General features: G+C 52.5%; 1 protein-coding gene across 1 annotated transcript in view; it reads right to left on the bottom strand.

The window, feature by feature from the left end:
• The window catches only part of ITGA11 (integrin subunit alpha 11), a 104806-nt gene extending 91991 nt beyond the window's left edge, over positions 1-12815 (bottom strand). The window contains exons 1-2 of the mRNA XM_029952261.1: positions 12752-12815; positions 810-921 (exon numbers count right to left, since the gene is read on the bottom strand). Coding sequence (XP_029808121.1) covers positions 810-921; positions 12752-12815 — 176 coding nt within the window. The remainder of the gene's footprint in view (positions 1-809; positions 922-12751) is intronic.
• Positions 12816-18456: the final 5641 nt, after the last annotated feature.

Raw genomic sequence — 18456 nt, forward strand, 5'->3', positions numbered from 1 at the left:
AATCATTGACTTAAAAAAATAAACCAACAACCATTGACCTGTACACTTTAAAGGAGTGCTTTGTGATATGTAAAATAGAATCCAATAAAGTTATTTTTAAAGATCAGAGGTAGAGCCTTCCCCCCTCTTGGTTGCCCCTGCCCCCAGAGGGGCCCTTGGGAGCTTCCTGACCCTCTCCCCCTACCCAGTCTCGCTCTTGCCCTACTTTCACCTGTGGTTTAGCTTGTGAGCACACTCACACCCCTCCCTCAGAGACACTCCCCCAACACCTCTCCAAGCAGCCAGGATCAGAGGCGCTGCCCCAAGAGCGGGCTTGCGGGGTCACTACTGCTTCTGCGATGCCCGCCTCCTCTGCTGTCACACAGCCTGCCACCCGTGCTGCTTTCATTCCCATTTCTCAGTGAGACGATCGAGGGCCTGACATGGAATGCTTGAGGTTCCATAGTCAAGGGCAGATGACATGAACCCAAGACAAGAAGTCAAGTCACTGGACGTGAGGGTGTCTACATGTGAGGGCCACTGTGGGCAGCCAATAGACGGCCGGGTGTGGGTGTGTCCAGGGCTGGGTGGGGTGGCAGCTCTCATTCACCACTTCTTTTTTTTTTCAGTGTTTATTTTATTTGTGACAGAAAGAAAGAGAGAGTGTGCACAAATGGAGGAGGGGCAGAGAGAGAAGGAGAGAGAGAATCTCTGCACTGAGTGCAGAGCCTCATGCGGGTGCGATCTAGTGAACTGTGAGATCGTGACCTGAGCCCAAATCAAGAGTTGGACGTTCAACCGACTGAGCCACGTGGTCCCCCCTCACTCACCACTTCTTGCCACTGATGTCATGCTGCTGCACGGTGTAGCCAAAGAAGGCGGCCCTGGAGCCAGCGATGATTCGAGGATTCCTGGTGTCCATGTTGAAGGTGTCTGTGAACCCTGGGGTGGGGAGAGAGGATAATCAGGCCGGCAGAGGATGGGCCCCAACAGCTTGATGGTCCCCACTGGCCGGCTTTGGCTGTGGGAGGAGTACGGTCCCCTGTCCTTGGGGAGCCACCATAGTCCTGCTTGGGGGAGCCCATAGTCTGATGGGAGAGGCCCACCCCCTGCCCTGCAAGAGCCCTAATCTGATAGGGGAGGTGTAAAACCTAGTCTTGAGCAGACCAGGTCTGAGTGGGAAGACCAGGTTCCTCTGAGAATTCCTGGTCTCAGGGTAGGGGTGGGGAGAAGACAGCTCCTTCCCTCCTTCACTACCCCTCCCTCCACCCCCACTTCTAGCTTCTGTTGGTCTCCTCTTCTGTTTTGTCCTCTCTTTTCCCTCCTTCTCCTCCTCCTGTCCCTCCTGCTCCTCCCTCTCTCCCTCCCTCTCATCTCTGTCTGTCAAAGAGTCCAGGACCTGCCTTCCCACCTACTCCTCCCCCCACCGCCCTGCCAATGCCTGGGTTCCTCGTGGCCATGGCTCCAGCTCTGCTGGCTCACCACCACCTTCTGAACCGATTTGCAAAGCTCTGCCTGACTTCAGCTGGTGGGCGGGGGGTGGGGGGGGGTCACTGCTTGGCTGGGGCAGTTGATACAAAGCGGATAAACAATCTCGTAACCTTTTCACCCTTGGCCTCTAAGGTCTTCCCTGTTTGGTTAGGTCACATGTCACCTAACCGATGCCACCTGCCGGAGAGCCTTGGTGTTGAGGCTTTGGCATTGTTGCACCAAATCCCAGGACACAACAACCCACACCCAAGTGGCAGCTGGTTCCCGAGTCTCCTCGCGTCTGCCATCACTTTCCCTCACAGGATCTTGGGAGAATGAGCAATGGGGATTCAGCCCCAAAGGGGTTGAGGCTTGTCCAAGGGTGCACAGGGGGCAGTGGCAGCATCAAGATCTGATATGTCTGCTCTTTGACTGCTTCCCTCCATGAGGCATTTTCAGGGCACGTCTGGCCTTCTTACCCATCATTACTAATAGGAACACCAAACTTGGGACCCATGGGACTTAAGTGGGTGGGATCTTACCATCAGCCCAATCTTTCAGATTAGTGAAATACAAGCAGTGGAATAGAATAGAATAGAATAGAATAGAATAGAATAGACAGACTATCACTGTCACTTCTTTCGTGTGTAGGATGCTTTATGTATTTCAAAGAACTTTTACATATGTGTTGTCATTCTACCTGTAAGGCAGCCCTGTGCTGTGGGTAGCAAAGGGTAGCCTGTGGGACAGGGACTCTGAACGTGAGGCTTGTACCTTGAGCCTCCCACTGTCCTTCCCAGGGACACTGAATCCCTGGACTGAGTGTTTGTGGGTGATGCCCCGGGGCACGCACTTGAGCAAGACCTGTGGTATAAGAACAAGTGGCTTCTCCCACACTTTGGTTTTTGCTCTGCAAATGGATACAGTAGCCAAAAGTTTCATCATTAGAGTCTTTGAATTAGAGTCCCAGAGGGAAAACCGAAACACCTTGGAGTAGGGGTATTAGATAGATATTATCTCCCGTGTCTGTGTCAACTGATTTATTAGGCTGCCTGGGGCACTGCGTTAAGAACGATTCTGAGGTCAAGTCTGTGCACAGTGGGCAAGACGAGAGTGATCGATGAGCAGGCCTGCGCTTGATACAGGCGAGGACGATGGCAGCAAGTCGCTGTGGAGCCATCTTCATATTCCTAATCTGCCACGGGAATTCAGTGTCATGGCCCAGAGCAGGGAGGGGAGATGCCTTATTTATCACGCCCAGACTCCAAACAGACTAATCAGCCTGGTTAGCAACAGGCAGCCCTGGGAACGGGAACCCTAGCCAGGTGAGAACAGCAGGTGGATGGAGCATTGGTTCTTGGCCAGTAAGGGCCTGTCCTGGGAGAGAGAGGGATGCTAGCATGACCTGTGTGGGGCTGGGAGGTGGGCAGAGAGGGGTCGAAGAAGTGACGTTTGCAGATGAGTAACTCGCCCTCTCTCTAGATCCGTTCCAGGAGTGCACACATAACTCACACCCATGCACACACACATACCTACACATATACATTTGCACATGCACATACATGCACACACACATGCTTGTGCACACGGATGCAGCACACAGGCCTGAGCGTGTGCATGCACACGCACATTTACAGGCACAGGCCACCTCGCTGATGGTGTGTGTCACTTTATCTGGCTCCCTGGTGCGCCCCGGGGACACCCCATGGTTTCCCTGGTCCTCTTCTTGCTGTATCTGACCTCAGCAGGAGGAGGTGACCCTGAATAAGGGAAGGCACATTCTGGCTGTCAGGACCCTCCCACCATTTCCAGGCCTGCAGGAGGGTGAGGGCCAGGGAAGATGAGGCCATAAATCATGTCTTTGAGGTCTTCTCACTACCAGTGCTTCTTGTGTGAACACGGCCAGAGAATCCTTCCAAGAGCTGTCGCATCCCGTCGCTCCTCAGCCCCATACCCTCCACCAGGTTCCCACCCCACTCAGTGGCAGCCAGACTCCTTACCTGCAAGGCCCTGCGTGACCCCACCCCGTGCTGTTCTTTCTGCTCACTTCCTGTCCCCTCCCCTCGCTCCGTCTGCTCCCGCCACGCTTTGTCCACTTGCGGTCCTCATGACGCGTCAGACCGCTCTCTGCTCAGTGCCTTTGCCCTGGCTATTCCCTCTGCCTGGAACACTCCTCCTCTGGTCGTCCGCACGGCTCACCCCTCGTCACCAGTGCGTCTGTTGCACGGCTCACCTTTCGAGTCATCAGCGTGTCTGTCTCAGTGCCATCTTAGCCACCACCGGGCCACCCTGTCACTTTTCGTCCCCTACCCCTCCATTTTTCCTGACAGCACTTATCACAAACATATTACATCTTTGTTTCTTGCCATGCAGCTGATAGTCCATAATATTCTTCTGTTCCCTAAGTGGCACGAGACACTGAGGTGCCCTCAGCTTATCCTTAGTGCCTGAATAGAGACCGAGCCCTTGGTGCCTGGTCATAGGTACTGACAGATTGGATGGCTGGGGACCGGGCGCCACGTTGGGCTGGGATGCCCTCTCCCCTCCACGAGGAAAAGGAGAAAGAAAAGGATATTTCCTGAGCGCTGAGATGTCCTAGGTATCTCACCATCTTACACCAGCCCTGTGAGACAGGTATGATCCTACCTCTGAGAGGTTAAATAATTTGCCCTAAATCACTTGGCTGAGAGGAGAGCAGAGCAAGTCCGTGGTCAAATAGCTCAGGGCACTGGGGTGATGTGTTACCCCTGGGAGACCAGGCTTTTATAATGAGGACCCACTAGGGAGGAGGAGTATTCTTTTCAGAGAGGGGCTCTTCCCTTCCTCTGCCCTCAGGGCATACCTCCTCTGCCATGGACTTCTGCTGGGAGAAGGAAATGGAGAGAAAGCTGCCTTCCCTGTATGCCATCTCTCACCTGGGGGTCTGCCTAGGACCAGTCTGGTCTCCCCTGCACCCCACCCCCAGCCTCCTGGGGATAGGATTAGTGAAGCCGGCCACAGGGTAGAGGACAAAAGCCCTCAGGGCCAGGTGTTAAGTTGCAAAGTGCTGGTGCCCTCACTGGCCTGGGCATTTGCTTCTGACGAATCCAAGCCAGCGAACGGGCTTCCTAAAAGTGAGGTCAAGTCTGATGCTCTGACCTCGGCTCCCCATGAGATCTCTGGCCTGCTCCTCTGAGAGCAGATGACTTTCATGCATGGGGAATGCACCCTTCTCAGAGATTTACGGACCCCGGATACCAATAAAACAAAACAAAGTTGTTTTTGATGGGAATCAACAGGACACTTGCAGGGAGCCTGGCCGCTTTTCTACCCGATATTGATGACAAGAGGGTGGAAACCCACAATTCTTGGACTGCTCTTCTGTGGCCTGCAGCCAAAGTCACATCAGTTTTTTCAGATGCTTCTCTGTCTTTTAAAAAACACAAGTCAGTCCCAAGAAGGATGCAAATCACAGCACTGAGCTTGAGCACCACTCCAGCCAGGCTAAGGTGAACGCCGTGGCGCCATTACCAGGTGGTGCCATCCCAGGCTCATATGTGGGGCACGCTGGCCAACATGCATTCAGAGCTACTTTTGGCCAACGGCTCCAAGGGGAGCCCTCACTCTAGCTCAAGGGGCAGCTGCTGGGCTTCTATGCTGCATCGGTCCATATTCATGGCTCACCCTCTACCCAGCCCTGTCCCAAATCCTCCACGCAGCCCCACAGTCCTTGGAGCATCTGCAGACTTGTCTTGTGCTAGTTTTCCTCTGGCTCCCTATGTGCAGTTACCAAGGGCCCCTTTCTGCTAACTAGATGCCCGTTCCTCCCGCCCCAGGGCCTTTGCACTTGCTGCCTCTCTGATGAACTTATCACCATCCAATCTCAGCACAAATGTCACATCCCAGAAGCCTCCCTGGCACCAGGTCTTGCCTAATGATCTCATCGCCTCTTATACTCACTAATAGGAGATGTCTCTTCTTATCACAGTTAATAATTAGAACTGGTATGATAATTTGACTGATGGCAGCCTCACGAATGCCAGATGGGGTCTGTTGACTCACTGCTGTTTGCACCCAGCCCAGGGGCTAGCCAGGAACCCCACTGAGGGGTGAGGAAGACAAGAAGAGAGTGAGGAGCCTACCAGCTAGGGAGAGCTGTGTGGAGGGTAAGCGCAAGGCTGTGACCAGGGTGCATGATGGTTAGACAGGGCAGGGAGCACAGTGGGCTAGGGCCATCTGGAAGCTTCTGGAGCTGTGATCTCAGCCTGGAAGGTTGATGCATACAAATTGGTGAGGCGGCCCAAAGAAGGTAGGCAGGAATTTCTGGTGTGAAGGGAAGGAGGAAAGGAGAGCCTGCCTGGGCTCCTCCTGCCCTCCTGCCAGGCTCCTGGCGGATGAGGCCAGGCAAGGAGAGAGCATGGCTTTTGAGCCTAGGGAGGGCTTGTTAGAAGCCAGGCTCTGGCATTCATTCACTAAGGTGCCACCTGGGGTCAGTCTTTCTGGCTCTCAGTTTACTCATCTATAAAATGGGACTAATAATGCCCACCTCGAAGGGCAGGCAACAAGGCTGAACGCAGTAACTAACCTTTGGCAGTGCCTGGTATGTGGAAACCACTCAATACATCTTGGCTGAATGAAATTGAGTCAAGATGTCCTACCCTCTGGGCTGGTGCGGTGCCCCTGCTCATGCTGTCCCTCTCCCTAGAAGACCTTTCTTTCCTTCTCAAACATCAAGGCCAGGCCCCTCACCTTCTGAGAACCTGCTCTCAGGACCTGTATCTGTTGGCTTCTGCCTGCCTTATTTACCTCTTAGCTTTCTGACTTAGGTACTAACAGTCCCCTCCCACTTAGATTATGATAATCACAAGCACAGCATTCACTAGGTACCTAATACTGTTGCAAATGTTTTTAATTGTCACAATCACCTTTTTTTTATTTTTAATTTTTTAAAGTTTATTTATTTTGAGAGAGACAGAGACAGCATGAGCAGGGGAGGGACAGAGAGTGAGGAAGAGAGTACTCTGTCAGCACAGAGCCTGATGTGGGCCTTGAACACACTTAACAGTGAGATCATGACCTGGGCTGAAACCAAGAGTTGGATGCTCAACTGACTGAGCTACCAGGTGCCCATCATAATAACCTTAAAAATTTTTTTTAATGTTTACTTATTTTTTGAGAGGGAGACAGAATACACGCAGAGGAGGGGCAGAGAGAGAGGGAGACAGAATCTGAAGCAGGATCCAGGCTCTGAGCTGTCAGCACAGAGTCTGACACGGGGCTTGAACTCATGAACTATGAGACTGTGATCTGAGCCAAAGACTGATACTTAACCAACTGAGCCACCCAGGTGCCCCACACAGTAACCTTCTGAAGTGAGCATATTATCATTCTCATTTTACAGGTGAAGAAACTGAGGCACAGCCAAGAACAGCAAAGATGCACCCCAAGTCCTCGTCAGTCCTGCCCCGTGCCTCCTGCCTACATCCAGCCTTCTCTCCCTATCGGCCCACCCCCTTCCATCACCCGAATTCCTCACCCTACCAGTCTCACCCAGGCGTGACCTCCTCCCACTCCCAGCTCCTTAAAAACACCAGTCCTGGGTCCCATGCCCTTAGACCCTGCTCACTAGAGAACTGATTGGTGAATCCCTGTCTGGGGGGACCAAGGGGGCCAGCAGGACGCAGCCAGAGTTTCTTCACCATTCAGTAGCCCTCTGTCTGCCGGACCCAGGCCTCGGCTCACTCCCTAGGCCCTGCTCTGCGTTACAGATGCACCTGTGTAAGCAAACGCTTTTGTTTTCCTTGGACGATGTGCGCTGGGGTGAGGGCGAGGGAGGCGGAAATGTTACCCAGACTCTCTCCTATCATCTCCCTCTTCTCAGTTCTACTTGGGCCCCAAGAATCTTCCCGTCTAAAAGCAAATTGCAGAGAGAGATAGAGAAAGTGGGAGGGAAAGACCCTGAAACTAGCTTAAGCAAAAAGTAATGGTAGAGGGGACCTCTTGCCGTTATGGAAGACAGAATAACACATTCCGAAGTGAGACAGCAATGAGATGCCAATGCCTGGCTGTTCTGTACTGTCTGCATTGCTGTCTCTTCCGCCTGAGCAAATCACAGAGTATGGTGATTGTCGCTCTGCCTCCAGTCATCCTTCCCTTCTGTCCTGAGGCCATTGTTTCAGAGACAGACATCTAAGAAGGCAGTGCCGGGTTTGGGGACGTTGCTGGCAAGGCCTGAGGGCGCTCCCTAATCTAGGCCCCTGTGCCAGGCACTAGTGAGATATAAAAGAAGGGATAGCAGGAGGGATAATGTGGAGCCGTCAACAGAGAAGCTTCTGGTCAGCTAAGGGAGGAAGCCTGCCCTAGAGAGAAGGCGGTCCCAGCTTGGAGTGCCTTCTGGCTCTGGGCGGAAGTGGGGACACTGCGCTTGGGGGGTCCCGTTCCCCTCCTGGAAAGCCTAGTGATTACACGCTCCCTCAGGAAGCCCTCAGGAAGGTGGGGATCTGGGCCTGCTCTTGGGAGCCCCTGGCCGGTGGGGAAAGTATGCAGTCATGGATGGCTGCTTGGACAACAGGGAAACCGCACTGGCCCACCAGCTCCTCGGGGCAGCAGCTCTGCGGGCACTCACGGAGGTGTTCAGCCAACACTTGTTAAGTGTGGGGCTAGACCTACACACGGGGCAGAGGGAACGTCATACATCTTCTCAGAGTCCTAGTGCCAAGACTGAGCCATAGGGAGGATGAGGACTGTCTTCCATCATCTCTTTTTATTCCTAACACAGGGTCTGGCACACAGTAGGTGCTCAGTAAAATATGCTGAACTAAAGTAGAAAATTTAGCTTTGAGGCAAACCACGAGAGACTCTTAAATACAGAGAACAAACGGAGGGTTGCTGGGTGGGGGGGAAGGGGGATGGGCTAAATGGGTGATGGGCATTGAGGAGGGCCCTTTGGGATGAGCACTGGGTGTTGTATGTAAGTGACTAATCATGGAAATCTACCCCCCAAACCAAGAGCACACTACACTGCAGATGCGGTGTGTTAGCCAACTTGACAATAAATTATATTTTAAAAAATTATAAAAAAAAGAAAAAAGGAGGGCACTTGTTGGGATGAGCACTGGCTGTCATATGTAAGTGATGAATCACTGGGTTCTACTCCTGAAACCGATACTACCCTGTATGCTATCTAACTGGGATTTAAACAAACAGATAAATAAGTAAATTTCACATACACACAAAAAGAAAGAAAGAGAAAGAAAATTTTGCCCTGCCTAACAACAGCAAATAACAAACACTATCAAGTATTCCCACTTGACTTTGGGCTGGGCCATAGGAGGCAGAAGTTACAGTGAGTCAGTAGCTCCCAGCTGAGGTCTTAGGGTTCTTGGTTCATTCCTGCCTGTTCACTCGTGCCTCTGCCATCACTGTGTGTGGTGTCTCGCTCAGGCTGGCCCACGGATCCCAGGAAAAGGATGCAGGGCATTCGGTGTGGAGCTGGCCTGGCCACACCCAGCTGATATCGGTGGCCCCCAGGATGCATGAGCAAGCCCAGGCAGACCAGCAGAGCCGCTTGGCTGAGCTTAGTTTAGGTCAGCTGATGCCAGACATGTGAGCTACATAATCATTGGCTACAAATCACTCAGATTTGGGGAGGGGGTATTTGTTACACGGCATTATTATAGCAATTGATAACCAACTTGGTGTAGCTCTTCAAGGAAGGACAGTTGGGGAGGAGGAGGAATAATTTTGCAGAGTGATTGGACAGACATGGGAGAGAGAGGCTGGGGGTCGGTGGGGACTCATGGTTTCTGGGGTAGGAAACTGATCCCTGCCTTCTCAAGGGCTCATGAGGAAACCCAGGGTGAGGCAGGGCTAGACCTGTGCCGAGCCAGTCAGGGAACAGTGTGGCCCAGCCAGCAGGTCATGACTGACCCCGAGCATCAATTCTGGGCTCCACGTAGGATCTGTGCAGCCACAAAGCCACCCCAGCACAAGGGCAATTATTTCCTCCTAACTGTCCAGGCTCATAACCACTACCCTCTTCCTCCTAGACAATTGAACACTTGGGTCAAAGGAATAGCAAATTCGTTGTCGGGGAAAGGTAATGTATTTGGATTGTATTTTTACAAAGGATCTTAGAGATCAACTAGTCTAGCAGTCTCCAAACTTCATTTTTTGGCAGAGTAAATCCCAACATTTTTTTTTTTAACAAAACCTACACGTGAAATGCAGACACGTGAAGTTGAGGTTGGGTTGGGGGCAGAGGACAAAGAGTACCTCCTCACCCACAGTGAGAATTCTAAGACAATTCCTTGGAACCCTAGGGTGCCCTGGAACATAATTTGAGAACCACTGGATCAGGTTTAAGCCACTTACGGTCACAAGTGAGAGAACTAAGGCTGGGGGTGGGGAAATTTGTGCAAGGTCACCAGCTTTTCTTCATACTCATCTTTATTCATGGTTTCTTTTTCTTTTTTTTCTTTCTTTTTTTTTTTAAGATGTTTTATTTTTAAGTTACCGCTATACCCAAGGTTGGGCTCGAACTCACAACCCTGACATCAAGAGTTGCATGCTCTACTGGCTGAGCCCACTAGGAGCTACACCACCAGTCCTTCTGCATGACCTTTCTCTTCAGTCCTTCAATTCAATAAAAGTCCACTCGGGTCTGTGATGTTTCAGGTGCTGTGCTGGGCAGCGGGGACACCGAGGCGGTAAGACAAGACTTGTGTTCTGCAGAGTCTGTAGCCATATGGGTGGGCCGACAGACACGGATGCAGGTCAGCAGAGCCCGAGGAAGAGCTGAGAGAAAGCTGGACCAGGGTGGTGTGATCTGGGTTCTAATCTCGGCATTGTCATTAACTTAGCTGTGTGTCCATGGAGAGTCACTACGCCTCTCTGGGCCTCAGTTCCCCCACCTGTAAAATGTCAGGGTTCTGCGCCCTGCTGTCTGAGGCCCAGTCCCCGCACACATCAGTAAGGTTCGCTGGGGCAAACACACAGCCGGCTTCCAGCTGTCGGCACGCGAGCATCTGTCCTGAATCTTTGCAAACAATTTGGAATTGGAGGCCAGGCAGTGTGGAGGAATGCAAACTCATCTTAATGTCAGCCAGAGCCAAACGCATTTAGGAAGGGAACTCTCCAGGCAAAAATGATCATCGTCCACATTCGCGGGCCAAAGGGAAGGACTGAAGAAAACTGTCATCTAGTGCTCGGCAGTATGCAGGCCTCGCTCCCTCCCCTTGCCTGAACCGTGGAGCCCAGTCCCTAGGGCGTCCCTTCCCTGGCTGTGGCTGCTGGGCACGCCCAGCTGTCAGACGGGTGGCCTTGGTGGGGGTCCAGGCAATGCGGTCGCCTGTCCAAGAAAGCCCAGTGCTGCCCCCATTGCTGGACTGTGCTGCTGAAACCTCAGTGAGGAGGTCTGGAGCGAGTGGGTGGGGGACACCGCGGCTCCCTTCACACCTCTCTTCAAAACTGTGGCTTCCAGGCTTTGGACGCTAACTCCTGGAGTACACGGCTATGTGGCCTTCGAAGGATGGAGGCTTCTCTCTCCCTTGGATCTTCTGGGAATGGGAGGAATGACCCTTCAGTGGGGAGAAATGGCTGGACAGCCATTGCCAAGGTCAAAGGCTAGAGGATGGACTCCCGACAACCAGAACTCAGGAAAGGGAACACGTGCCTGTAATGCCCACCTCCTGAGAGCTGGGATTGCATGGTAAGTGGACCTAGGCTGGGTGTCAGACCTGGGCTCTGCCCTGGGGACCTGGGGGTTCTGAGCCAGTTCTTTCCACCAGGCCTCTGGTGCTCTTGAGCACACCTGCCCAAACTCGGGTCTGTCTCTCTCTTTTCTTTAAATGCTTATTTATTTATTTTGAGAAAAAGAGAGAGCCAGTTGGGGAGGGACACAGAGAGAGAGAGAACCTCAAGCAGGCTCTGCACTGTCAGCACAGAGTGCGACACCCGGCTCGATCCCATGAATCGTGTGAGCATGACCTGGGCCGAAATCAAGAGATGGACGCTTAACCGACGGAGCCACCCAGGTGCCCCAAACTCGGGTCTTTCTCTTGCCAAAGACCGCCCTGTTCTCTGCCTTATTATCTTCTCAGTGTCCTGCTTCTTCGCCACATGACTGCTCTTCTGGATGGACTTCATGTCTCTCTGCTAACTGGTCACTTTCCCCCCTCCATAGTGCTACGGAGTCCCTCCTGTTTCATATTCCTCTGACCACTGTTTTCACCCACCAACCACCGTCCTTCCGGGGTCTACCTTCTGTTGAAGCAGCAAGAGGGAACCTTGGCTCTGGATGGAGTCTCGAACCCTTGTCGCCCCAGGACAGGCCCACTGAGGGAGCCTGGCGCACACACCTCAGCCTGGCTGAGGGATTAGCAAGAGGGGACAGGATGGGGAGTGGTACTGACAGGCAGGAGTGACTTCTTCTGATGAAGTCCAGGGAGAGGAGAGGATTCCATCCATCTGCAGGGCCATCCCCAGCCTCAGACTGGTAGAGCAGGGCAGGGGGAGGCCGTACCGTGTGGCGGCTCCCATGGAAAGGCTGCATCCCTCCCCACAGAATGAGCACACCACTCGTTTCCTGGAGGGATCGCTCAGGGAAATGATGTCATCTGGGAGCCAGTGCGTCCCCAGCCTGCATTCTCTGGCTCTGCTGGCAGTGGGCCGCTCTGGGCGAGCCAGTGGCTGTCTCCTGGGTGGCAGCGGCCATATGTCCACCTTCCCTGGGTGGCAGAGCCCCAGATCCGTACGTACTGTTATGTCCTTCCACACGTGTGAAAAAGCCCACGTCAGCATCAGACAGCTTCCTCGGGCGTACAGGGAGGGGGCCTGGACATTGTCACTGTCTAGGGGCTGGGTTCCCCTTGAGCCCCGCATCTTGAAAAGCCTTCCTGTGTGTCCAGAGGTCTTAACTGGACAGGGGCTTTCATAGTCACAATCCCATCAGGCCAGGCAGCTTCTGACACACTGTCTACACACAAGGAACACTGCTGCACTCGCCTTCCTGCCTCTGCTCTCCATCTCCTCCACCCGTGTGTCTTCTCTTCCTCTCTGCCCTCATTCTGCACCCACCTGCCAAGAGTGTGTGCCCCACATGCCTGTCACCTTGCTCAGCTCGTCCCCACCTCACCGATGCCCCTTCCCAGCTGTCCTGCCTCCGGATCTTCCCTTCCACACCTGAGTGGAGAGTCAAGGGGACAGGGAGCATGCTGTGTCCTGCACCTGCAAGTCCTTGGTGCCTAGTGTTTCACACTGTAGGCACTCGACAAACACGAAGTAGACATATGCACACAAAAGGTTGGGCTTGGGCCTCTCTCACCAATGGGGAAACGGAGGCTGAGGAAGTTGCCTGCTGTGGCCAGGTCTTCTAGCTGGTGGGACATGTTTGGAGCAGGGATCCAAAGGTAGTGCTCTTGTTCCAGTCCTTCCCCGAATCTCTTAGTGGATTCAACTGCTCTTCTCAGAGGAACTACCAACTGCCAGGAATGAGCCAGGTGCCCTTGGATTTCATGGAATCCTAACAGGTGATTAGGGACTGGAGCCCCCGGACAGGGGAAGAAATGGAGGCTCCAAGACTGACTTGCCCATGGCCCAGGTGTTCGTGCCGAGGCCTCATCCTGCCTGCTTCCCAGGTGACACATCCTTTACCCCTCTCGAGTGCCCCTCCAGGTCAGCTGCGTCTGCGAGACAGCAGGCAGGGCACTGAGAGCTCTCCATGGTGGGGTTGGATAAGATCCTCTACTCACATCCAAAGAGGATGCCCTCCCCCTCCCCGGACCAGGGATGGCTCTGTCTTTGAAGCTTTCACTCAGGTTAAAGCATTGCAGACCCTAGGCTAACCCGATCTTTGGTGCCAAAAGGGAGGCCACTATAACCAAGTCACGGGGGTTCTGTCCCTCTTCAGCCCTGCTCAGTGTCTAGAACACAACAGCCTCTCAACGAAGTTGACTGAACAAACTCATGAATGAATGCACATGGATGAGCTTATCGGATTAACCTGATATTCATCTAAGAAGGACCTAAGCTGACGGGGCCCAGGGCAGCCTCGCCCCTGCGCACTGCCCTCTGTCAATTCACCCTCTGCTACAGGCTGGGCGCCGACAGCCACAGAGCCCTCCTGCGCTGGCCTGCCTGCCTCTCTCTCTGGCTCCGGCCTCCTTGTCTCACCCCAAAGCTCAGTTGGTCTCTGTCCTGCTCCTACAGTGTCCTAAAGCTTGCTGACGTGTGACTTATCCCAAAGAAATTTTCTGCATCAGAAGCAACCAGACACAGGCCGGGCAGCCGAATGGGGTAGTAAGGACCCCCCCCCCCACTGCGGGGTGGGGTGCATGGGGGAGATCAAACACTTCCTGGGGTGGGCGAGCTGCGGGCTGAAATAGAGACACTTGGAAAAGCAGCCAGAGAGGAGAGATGGAAAGAAGGAGCCAGTGCTGGCGAGAGCAATGGCTATCCTTTTTGTTTATTTTTTTGAGAAATCAGGAGTTTGCCAATGTGCTGGTTAAACAGATGTCAGGCTCGTGGAAGACAGGCCTAAAAACTGAAAACAGCAAACATCAAACTGAAATTTGCTGTAATTAACACTGTTTCTTTGCCCCCAGCCTTGGACTGCCGTTTCATGCCTTCAGGGAACACATGATCACCTCCTTCAGAAATAAGATTCACGTTTATATGAAAGCCAGTGTATTTTTCTGTGTGACATCCTGTATCCCTTTTTCTAGCTAGGGAAAGGGATCAAAATGGACCTCTTAAGTTTTCAAAGGCTGCCGTGAAGGATATAAAAACACACCAATGTCAATATTGTGAATCTCTGTGTTGCAAGTTCATTTAAAGTATGATAAAGTGGGGCGCCTGGGTGGCTCAGTCCATTAAGCGTCCGGCTTTGGCTCAGTTCCTGATCTCACGGTTCACGGGTTCAAGTCCTGTGTTGGGCTCTGTGCTGACAGCTCAGAGCCTGGAGCCTGCTTTGGATTCTGTCTCCTTTTCTCTCTGCCCTCCCCAGCTCGCTCACTTGCGTGCGCACACTCTCTCTCTGTCTTTCTCTCTCAAAAATAAATAAACATTAAAAAAATAATAAAGTACGATAAAGTTTGGAGCAACTAACCTTCTCCCTGACCTCAAGCTGCCTGGAAAACTGGAGTCAGAGGTGTGACCTGAAATATGCACCTGTATGTCATGGCTGAGCACGTGGGACTTGGGCTGCAGCCTTTCTCCAGTCCCCCCAAACTGGCCCAGGCTCCTGTGAGCCCCAGATCACAGGCGGCCCAGCCCAGCCCCGCCCTCTGAGCCCCATGGTCAATGCCCAGCTGTGCACAGGTATTTTCACTTGAATGTTTCATGGCAGCTCGCTTCCTGTGACCAACAGGTGCCTTTGGCTTTCCCTTCCCAGTGGGCTTTCTCCCAGGACTCCCCACTGCAGGACCTGGAGTCACCAACCACCCAATGGCTTGAGCCAGGACATCAGTCCTCAGAATGTTCCTTCACTTCCCATCGGCAAATCCTGCCAGTTCCGCCCTCTCGATTTCTCTCCAAAGTGTCCCCTCTTCTCTATTTCCTCTGACACCACCCAGACCAAGTCATTCTCATTTTTTTATGCCTGGACCTCTGCAAGAGTCTCTCTCTCTCTCTCTCTCTCTCTCTCTCTCTCTCTCTCTCTCTCTTTTTTAATGCAGGGAAGGATCAGAGAGAGACGGAGACACAGAATCCAAAGCAAGCTCCAGGCTCTGAGCTGTCAGCACAGAGCCCGATGCAGGGCTCGAACTCACAGGCCATGAGATGGTGACCTGAGCTGAAGTTGGACACTTAACCAGCTGAGCCACACAGATGCCCCTTTGCAAGACACTTCTAATTGCTCCCTTAATCCTACTTTTGCTCAGCTCCGAGCTATTCTCTTCATAGCAGCCAGATCCTGTAATCTTTGCACTTTCCTGCTGAACACCTTCCAGGGTCCTCCCATTGCATTTAAGGGTAGATTCCAGACCCTTCCCCAGGGCTCACCACCCCTGCAGGCTCTCTCTGTTCCTGTGTCACAATCTTTATCACTTTCTACTTTCAGCCATAGTGACTCCCTCCCGGATCCTCAAACCCACAGAGTTCTTTCTACCTCAGGGCCTTTGTACTTGCTGTTCCTTTTGTCTGGGACATTATTCTCCAAGATCTTTGCTCAGCCGGCTCCTTCTCAACCTCCACTTTTAATGTCCTGGCCTCAGAGAACTCTTCCTTGACCATGCTATGGAGAACCATTATCCTCTCTCGAAGCCTCTTCCTTATGTCTTTGACAAATAAAGATAATTACAGTTGGTTCTAAGAGCTATTTGCTCACTTGGACACCGTCTCCTCTCCCCCTGGAGTTTTGGTTCCACAAGGAAGGGGACCAGTGACATGCTGGAGAGACCCTGCTCACAGAGCCCAATGTATAATCTTCCCTTTCAGTGACGTCATGGAGGTGGCTTGGGAGGATTCACATCACGGTATTTGGCAAATGCTACTAATAGGGACTCCACTCATCTCATCCCAGAGCCAGAACTGATTGTTAAATATTTACCAGCATTCTACTGGAAGGGGCTGTATCTGTCTGCCTCTCTACCTCATCCTCAGCATCTGGAACAATGCCTCACACACCGTAAGTACTCCATATGCACTTATTAAAAGAGATACGGGGGCGGGGGAAAGAATAAAAGCATCAGGCCCCCAAGAGTCTCATACACTAACCTGCCAACAAGGAGTAGAAGGGGAATGTTACACTTGGAGCTTCAGAGAGAATGAACTTCAGAGTCCTGAAATTTGGCTTTAAACACCCTGGTTCTAATCCCAGCATAGCTTTTAACATGTTTTACAACTTGGATGAGTTTCTTTTCTTCCTGACCCTGTTTTCTTATCTGTAAAATGCACACGCTGCACTAGACGCTCTGTCTCTAAGTCCCTGTGTAGGATTTAATGAGTGTACACTGTTACCATTTTACTGCCTCCAGTCCCCCAGGCACTGCACTACATAACACAACTGCAGAGAGTGCTGTTTACATTGTAGTTGGTTGAGTGATGCAGTGCACAGTCTGCACAGCTGTACGTGGCAGCCCTGCCCACTCTGATCTTGGCCACCGGCCATTTCAAAGAAAGCTGAATTGGACAGTGAGTTCCTCCCTTTCCTGACACACTAACCAGCTCAAAGAGCTCAGACAGTTTGGTTTTGGTTTTCCAGTTCCTAAGATTATTTCCCGCTTGTCATGGGTGTGTGGATCGAGAGCCCTGTGCATCCAGGCTTAGCCCCAGCCCAGGGAGTGTTTGGGTAAAGTAAGAGCAAGACAAGGCTTAGGATATGCAATTTGCGGCAGGGCTTTCCCTCGGAGGACAGGAAGCAGCGCAGTGAGGACCCGGAGAATTGCTGTGCCCGTCTGCCCCTGGTCTTTGAATACAAACTAAAAAAAGGAATTGTGGGGGGCCCTTCCCTTCCAAGCCTGCAGGGCCCGCCCTACAGCGGAGACACCCGCACCCATCTCTGGCTGCACAGAGCTTAACAGAGACCCAGCAGAACCCACGTCAAGCTGGAGGCCATTGGCTAGGCTTGGTGGAGATAGAGGGTACTGGGGAGTGGAAGGGTGTTGGTTCCCTGAAGGTTATGCAGAAGCCCTTTGGGTTTTCCTATATATCAGTTCCTTGTGGTTTCAAAACTATCACAAGTGTCTTTTGTCACTTCCAGGTCTTTAGAAGAGTCAAGGGCTCACGACTCCATCTGGAAAACCAAGGCCTGCCTTGTGAGGTGGTGAGCTCTCTGTCACGGAAGGGATGCAAGCCAAGGAAAACCACTCATCTGGGACACTCAGGCTCCAGGTTTTCTATCAGGCAGATATTGGACACTAAGGCCTTTCAAGAGGCCCCTGAGGCCCAGGACTGCTCATGGACCCGTGGATGAGGAAGGGCCAACCATGCCCTGAAGTTGTTCTAAAACAGATTCACTCTGTATTCAACTCTCTCAGGCCACAGGTGGCCTTTACAGACAAAGCTGACTTCTGATTCAGGAGCGGTTCCCAGAAGCACAGCAGCATAGCCCTCAAAGAGCTTTTAGGATCGTGGAGCCCAAACGCGTATTTTAGAAGTGATTGAATTAAAGTCTTAAGAGGATACAGGGTTCACTCAAGTTTAGGATTGAAGCCTGACCTTGACCCAGAGGTCATCATCTGCAGTTCAAGGCTTTTTCATTACCCTAGACTCAGAGGGGGTGGTGAGAGAGGTAACCCGCCCCCAGGCTTTGGTTTCCACGTCTGTGACATTCAGGCTTGGTTCAGATTGGTCCATTTGGGCCGAACCGTGGCTGGTTTCAAGCAGCCTCTCCTAAAAAATCAGTAAGGAGCGGGGTAGACCTAATATTCTATCAGCCGTGAACTCTTCTGTGTGAATTATTTTCCAATTGGTTTACTGCCCAGCAGGCTGAGCAGAGCCAAGATTGGAAGAAGAGCCTGGGGCAGAATCAAAACCTTAAGCAAGGTGTGAGTTGGCCTTGAGCAGGATGGTGCAGTGCTCCATGGAGGAGGAAAGAGTAGGAAAGCAGCAGAAGGACAGTGCCTAGTGCCCACTGTCCAAGGCGCCAGGCAGCCTTATGGAGAGTGAGAATGCTGCTGGTAAGACAGAGACGCCCACAGAAATATAACCATCACTTTAGCAGTGGTCCAGGAGGGCTTACTGGAAGAGGACGTCTTTCTGGGGCTGCTGGAGCCTAGGGAAGCAGCAAGTTCCTCCCCACTTTCACCTACATCCACTAAGGACACTTATTATGGAAAGGATGGGGGGGTTCCTCTCCTTTCATGGGGGGGCAAAGACTTATTTGGGCTGTCCTCCCTGTGGTTCCTTGCTCCCCCGCCACATCCCTTCCCCACCCCCCAACTCCAGACCCGCCCCATGCTCAGTAAAGCTTTGATCTGGGCTCTGGTTCCCCATAAAGCTCTCTTCACACACAAGAGTAGGGCACCCCAGGCAGACCCCTCTTGCCTGGTCCACTCTCATCAGCACTGGGGACCAGCCCAGTGGGGCCAC

The sequence above is a fragment of the Suricata suricatta genome, chromosome 9, assembly GCF_006229205.1.
Source record: "Suricata suricatta isolate VVHF042 chromosome 9, meerkat_22Aug2017_6uvM2_HiC, whole genome shotgun sequence".
NCBI classification, from domain to species: domain Eukaryota; kingdom Metazoa; phylum Chordata; class Mammalia; order Carnivora; family Herpestidae; genus Suricata; species Suricata suricatta.